The 6987-nt window shown below is 46.1% G+C and overlaps 1 protein-coding gene across 1 annotated transcript; it reads right to left on the bottom strand.

The window, feature by feature from the left end:
• Window positions 1-2694: 2694 nt before the first annotated feature.
• Window positions 2695-3534, bottom strand: LOC135383746 (uncharacterized). Its single transcript, XM_064613087.1, has one exon. It carries the CDS (start codon window positions 3532-3534, stop codon window positions 2695-2697), a length of 840 nt encoding a protein of 279 aa, XP_064469157.1.
• Between the last annotated feature and the right edge of the window lie 3453 nt (window positions 3535-6987).

Here is a 6987-nt window from a genome sequence, read left to right as displayed (position 1 = left end):
ATGTTACTGCTTTAGTCATGTGTAAATACTAATACTGTAAAGGAATGTGGTACATCATGACTGTAGGGCCAGGATTTTTAGGCATTTGCCTAAAAATGCCTATAAATGCCTAAATTGAACATTTTCATGCATAAATGCCTTTTTCCAAGTTTCGTGCCTACAATTGCCTATTCGAGGCAATTTGGGACCGGACCTTCTTACTTCCATGTTATATATCATGGCAGAACGGGAGGTTTTGTTCCCTTCCAACGCACGTTTCTTCTTCTCGCAACCTTGACGACTATATAGGGCAACCATCGCGTCACAAAGCCTGAAAAATACGTTGACCCCTCCGATAGCCATCCTTTCTGCACTCCTTGACTCATCGACCCTTCTTAAGAGGGATACGTTGATCCCCCCGATAGCCTCCTAGCATGGGCCTCTCTGACTCACGGACACGTAACCTCCTTAACAGAAACTCGTGGTGTGATGCTAGCTTTTTGTGTCTCCTGTCGTAGAGTTGGTTAACAAGGCTGCTCACTGCATCGGTTGGTTGCCATCAGTACAACGCAGTGAACCGAAAATGCCGAAGGAGAAGTCGACACCTGCTGCCCGGTGCAGGAGATGGGTGGCAGAGTTTGGAGACGATGTGTTTTCGTGAGATGGAGCTGTCCTTTTTTGCAAAGTATGCGAGACATCAGTATCCGGGGAGAAGCGATGCCATGTTGTGCAGCACGTTGCAACGAGCAAGCACTTCTCAAGCATCCGAAGGAAGAAGGTGGCGACCCCGCAGCTCCAGACCTATGCAAGGCGTTCCTGTCAGCTGACATACCGCTATGAAAACTGACGAACAACGAGCTTCACAACTTTTTGGAGAAGTACACCAAGCAAAGTGTACCGGACCAGTCAACGCTCCCCAAAAGGTATGTCAAAGACTGCTATAAAGAGACGGTTGCAAGAATCAGAGCAGAAATTGGCAAGAACCATGTGTGGGTGTCCATCGACGAAACAGAAGACAGTAGCGGGCGTTACGTGGCAAATTTCATTGTCGGGGCTTTGAAGGCCGATGGCGATGAAGCTGGATGCCCAATCCTACTAAACACGGAGGAACTGGAGAAAGTGAACCACTCAACTATCGCACGCTTTTTTACCTCATCTTTCGAACTTCTGTGGCCTGGCGATATACAGTATGAGAAGGTTCTTCTCTTTGTGACTGACGGGGCGTCATACATGTGCAAGGCAGCAAAAGGACTTTTAGTCTTGTATTCTAAAATGGTCCATGTGACGTGCATCGTTCATGCTATGCACCGCGTCGCCGAAGAGATTCGCTTGGCTTTTCCTGAGGTGGATTTGTTGGTGTCAAATACAGAGAAGGTTTTTCTCAAGGCTCCTTCCAGGGTTGCAGTCTTCAGGGAGTTAGCACCGGACATTCCTCTTCCCCCACAACCCATCTTAACACGGTGGGGAACGTGGATCAATGCTGCGGTATACTATGCTCAGCATTTTAACACTGTGAAGAGAATTCTGCATCAAGTGGAAGAGGATGCTGTGTCTGTGACAGTTGCAAAGGATGCCTTCAACGATGAACAAGTTGAAAGGGATCTTGCGTACATCAATGCGAATTTCTCCTGCCTGTCAACGAACATGAAAAAGCTAGAAACAGTTTGCATTTCTTTGAGTGAATCTCTAAAGATCCTACAACGTGTCCGCTCTGCGCTCCAAAACCTGGAAGGGAAAGGCTCCAGAGCCACCACGAAGATGGAGGCACTCATTCAAAAGAATCGGGGCCTTTCGACACTGCTGAAGATTGGAGAGATCCTAAATGGCGGGGACACACCTATACCAGATCAAGACCTCAGCCCGTACGAGATTTCATGTTTCAAGTTTGCACCTGTGACGTCATGCGACGTGGAAAGAAGCTTCTCCCGCTACAAGGCCCTATTTAGAGCAAACAGATCAAGTTTCAAATTTGAGAACGACTTTCATTGTGTCATGCTACCAGAATAGTGAAGAAATGCGTCAATAAAAGCTTACAATGTTATTGTGCCTATATTTTCCTATTTCACCGTTTTTAGGGCCTAAATGCCTGCCTATTTCGCACTTTTTAGAGCCTAAAAATCCTGGCCCTAATCATGAGTCAAGTGCCTCTTGAAGTCAAATCCATTACCTCAACGAGCTAATGCAGACTAATTGCAAAATGATAATAATGGGCCTGCTTTTACAGCTGATTTTAGTAAATTCACTTTCGACTTCTAGAAATGACAAGTGAGAAACAGGCAGTCGCCATACAATTTGAAGTACAGGCTAGTCAAGGAAGGTTTAAAATTCTGTGCTCTGTCTTTTGAGGTGTTCCACGTACGAAACGTAATCTTCCGTAAGGTAAAGTTGCCTAACGCCTCCTCTCCATAGTTAACCATAATTTGCTACATAGTGAGGTAGTCGGAAATGGAAAGTTACGTGTGACAGTGCTATGCATCAGTGAAATTGTCCGAAGTAGTAGAGGCAGATGCCATATGAAATGTGAATTGCCCCAGGACTCGGCAGCAGGTCAGATAAGATAAATGCGTCATGGTACACTTGTAAAGTGTCTTCAATGCAACAATGGAAACAGACTCAGACAGTCAGTCAAACTATCTTCTGTATTTCCAAGCTCTCGAAAAGAACCCTAAACTCCACGCGCCCCTCGTCCTCCTCCTCGGCGCCCCACATACTCCCTCACTTTTGAGAACCTTCCCTCCGGGGATGGTAAGGGACGACATTCTTGATGGCAGCGATCTCCATGTTTCCCTCATCGTTGGTGTATCCGATGGTTTTCAGAACACCACACTGGGAAGCTGTTTTAACAACCAAAAAAGGGCTCGTTAGGGCTCGTTGCTGGTGTCCAGGCAGCCCTTTCCATATCATGACGGAGTCGCCAACGGCGACGGGTGGGATTGTTGTCACATGCCGTCTGTCAAAGTTCTTTTTCATCGTATTTCGGTGCGACTGCTGTTGTTCTGGGCTTTTCTTATGTTCCGCTAAAGAAAGCCTGTCACTAATTTCCAATGTGTAGTCTGCCGGTAGAAGGGTCGGCTTTCCAGTAAGGGCACAAAGTGGTGAACATCCTAACGCCGCACTAGACGAACGATTGTGGTGAGCAACCGCAGCCTCCAAGCAACACTTCCAACTACCTTTGATATCTGGATACATGGCCATGTATTGCTTAATGCTTCTGATGGTCCGCTCTGCCAGCCCATTTGCTTCTGGGTGGAAGGGGGAAGTGTACTTGAGTTGGATCCCACGATCAGCAGCCCACGCTTGTATAACGTTGCTCTTAAAAGCAGCAGCGTTGTCGGAAACCAAAACTTTTGTTCCTTCAAACATTTTACGGCTGATGAGAGCGATGATAGAGTTGGATTCCTCCTTTCCAGGTCTTGCTGCTACCATCCGAGTGCACTCGTCAATGGCTACGAGGAAACATTGAGTTCTCCGCCGCCCTTCAGCTTTCTTCTTCAGTTCCGCGAAGTCAAGGTGCACCACTTCAAAAGGAACTGAGGAGTGAGGTGGCAATATCATGGTGTCTGGTTTCGGTCTGTACTTGATTTCTGTGTTTGGTATAGGTGGCACGACCTTATGTAGTTTTCAACGTCTTTCTTCATTCTGGGCCAGGTAAACCTTTTCGTGAGCTTGGAATATGTCCTATTAAAGCCGTCGTGTCCACCCGACTGAGGCCTGTCGTGGTACAACTCGAGAATTAAATCTCGCATTGTTTCCGGGACTTTCAATACACTGTTGTCTAGAACTAGACGTTCAGTACCTTCCCGTAGCTTGGCGATATTGACCTCGTGATGTGGGACGGCAGGGGCTACCAGCGGGGATAAAGCATCCGCATCAGTTAGAAGACTTCCTTTACGGTGTGAAACGTCGAAGTCAAACTGCTGGATCTCAAAGACCCAGCGGGCTAGCCTGTCCCGGGGTTCGGCAGTTTGGAACAGGTGTACGAGTGCCGAATGGTCTGTGACCAAGCTGAATCTTTTTCCGTCCAGATATGGGCGGAAATGGCGAAATGCTAGAAGGACAGCCAGTGCTTCCTTCTCAGTTGCAGTGTAGTTCTGTTGTGGTTTTGTGAGGGTATGAGAGTAATATCCGATGACTTGGAGTTGCTGGCGTCGCTCTCGCAAAATGTCTCTTTGATAGAGAACCGCGCCAGTAGCGTAATATGACGCGTCGGTGTGAAGTTCAAATGGGAGGGAAAAATCAGGAAGTGTCAGCACAGGGTCGGTTGATATGGACTTCACTAGAAAGTTGTAGGCTTCTTCACACCCTGGAGTCCATAGAAAGGGCACTTGCTCCTGGGTTAGCTGTGTGAGGCATCTCGTTTTCAGGGCAAAGTCCCGAATGAACGGTCTAAAGTGCCCGGCTAAGCCCAGAAACACTCGTAACGAGTGAAGGTCGTAGGGCTTGGTCAGGTTTGAAATTTTTGCAACGGACTCTGCTTTTGTGCTTTTGGTGAAGCCATCAAAAACACGGCCCAGGAAAGTGACGTGTGGCTGGAAAAAGGCACTTTTCTTGAAGTTCAGTTTGAGATGTGCGGAAGAGAGAGCTTCCAGGACAGCCTGAAGGTGCTTGGTATGATCATTATGGGATTTCGAGTATACTATGATATCGTCGATGTATACATTGCAGAATACACCTAGGTATGGCTGAAGAACTTCAGTCATCATCTTTTGGAACCATGCTGGAGAATTTTTCCACCCAAAGGGCAGACGATTATATTCGTAAAGGCCATACGGAGTTGTGAAAGCTGAGTATCTTTTAGTCTCCTCTGACAGCAGGACTTGCCAGAAGCCTTTAGAAAGATCTATCCTTGAAGAAACTGAACATCCACCTGTCTCGTTGATGATGTCGTCAATGTTTGGCATGGGATAGGGGCAGAGTTCGGTCTGCTTGTTGAGCACGCGATAGTCGGTGCATAACTTTAGAGATCCGTGCTCTCGAAAAGAACCCTAAACTCCACGCGCCCCTCGTACTCCTCCTCGGCGCCCCACAACACTGATGTAGAACAAGCCTCTAGTAAATAAAAGTACTGAGCAGGCATTAAAATGCTATCAAGCATGCTCTGTATGGGGTCTCAGCTGCATGTTTGCTGGCCTCAGTGGCTTAGCTAGTAGCTTGTTCGCATGTACTGGCCCCCAAGTTGCAGGTTCAATCCTGAGCCTGAGGATGTCAAGTTGCCTGAAACACAGCCTTCCGTCAGGGACGTTAAATACAGTGGGCAGTGTGTTGAGATTTCAGTGCAGGTTAGAAATCTCCACGAGGCGGTCCCCCCACTGTGGCGTCACCCATGATTACAGTTGTCTCTCAACATAAAGCCATGAACTGCATGTTCATTCAGCTACGTACACCAGTATGTGTAACTTTGCTAGCCTGCTGTGTAAGTTCACTGCGCACTGCAAGAAATAATTTGAGAGGTTTTCGGCTGTGTTTTAGGCAATTTTATTTATGTTAAACGAACTAAAGTGTCACATAAATTTGTTCTGTGCTGATTCCTGACAAAGAGGCATGTGTCACTGGCATACGTAACGTCCCTGGATATATCGGGTGGAATCCCATACGGTCTGGTGTTAGTGTACACTGAAGATTCCAGAGATGCTTCGAAATAAAAAAAAAGAATAAAAAGAAGAAGACTTGATGCTTCGAGGCACGAACTCGGAATCAAAATGAAAAACATTCCAGTGACGATGATGATGGTATGCGATGCACTTTCTTCTGAATGGTGTTACTGTCATGGCTGCACATGTAGCTGCATGGATGTTGGTTTGCACAGCAATTTGCAAGTGAGGTGGGTGTCGACACCTTGCGCGCAATAATTGGGAAGACAAAGGTGTAGATCCAGAGGCTGTTCAAGCAGGCTGTTGATGGAAGAAGCACCACACATTATAATATCATTCTCTCATCGTATTTGCCATCATTCAGAGTGGCATGTGGAACATTTCACTTCCAGAAGAGATACTCATTGTTAAAACTTTTCTACAGATCTTTGTATTTGCGATACATGACTGCAAGCCTTGCAATTTTTAGTAATGTGCTTTTCTCCGTTCGCGTACTACTTCGTGTAAACCAGGTGCATTTGTGTGGAATAAGCTGTGCATGCCGAACATGGACCTGAATGCTCAAAGCTGCTGTACACGGCCTTTATTTGTGAACTGAATTTGACATAGCTCATGATCTATTTTGCAACTATACCATGTACATAATGCTGTCAAATCCAAGTAATGAAAGTGAAATAAATGTAAACGCTATCTCAGTGACTACGATTTTTTGTTTGTATTGATTGAATTATTGTTATGATATTCACTGATATGCTGATGGCGTTTCTATGTTGAGCAGGACTGCACTGCCATGTTGCAGGAACATCGTAAAATGGATAGTAACATTGGCCCACTTTTGGTAATATCATAATAATGTTAAGGAATGTTGCAAAACGTTGCTCCACATTGGACAGCATCTGCAATGTTGCTTCAACGTCACGGCAACAATGTGTGCTACTAGGGATCCTGTCATGAAAAATATTCTAATAAGACAACGTTCATAAACTTACGTACCTAGTTATTTCTGTGTAGACGGTAACTCTCTGATGGGAAAGCCTTCCTTATTCTCCGGAGTGCACACGCTGGGATATTTTGCCCCTGTTTCCTCTTCCCAAGTTCCCCCACAGCCACCACACAAAGATCCTGTACGCTGTATAGCGCAGTGAACTGCAAATATGTTGAAGACAATTTAAAGGATATTTTCAATGATGGACAGCATGTGTGAGCATCAAGAGTTACGTAGTTTGAGTAACTATGAGCTCAATATCAAACTAAACACGACAGTTGACTACGCACCTGTTTGCGTCGTTGCAGGCCGACATGTATGTTGCGCAGTAAAACCTCTGCATTCTGGCGTGCACTGCTAATTGCCTGCCGTCTAGACACATGTAGGGAAATACTGAATGCTCGCAGACGCATTCAACAGCTTACTCGTCGC

This window comes from Ornithodoros turicata, chromosome 1 (genome assembly GCF_037126465.1).
Source record: "Ornithodoros turicata isolate Travis chromosome 1, ASM3712646v1, whole genome shotgun sequence".
In the NCBI taxonomy this organism is placed as follows: domain Eukaryota; kingdom Metazoa; phylum Arthropoda; class Arachnida; order Ixodida; family Argasidae; genus Ornithodoros; species Ornithodoros turicata.
The sequence above is the reverse complement of the archived record's forward strand: the minus strand, read 5'-3'. Positions and strand labels throughout refer to the sequence as shown.

Excerpts from the sequence above, each read along its gene's own strand:
- LOC135383746 (XM_064613087.1), bottom strand. The coding sequence starts at position 3,534 with ATGATATTGCCACCTCACTCCTCAGTTCCTTTTGAAGTGGTGCACCTT.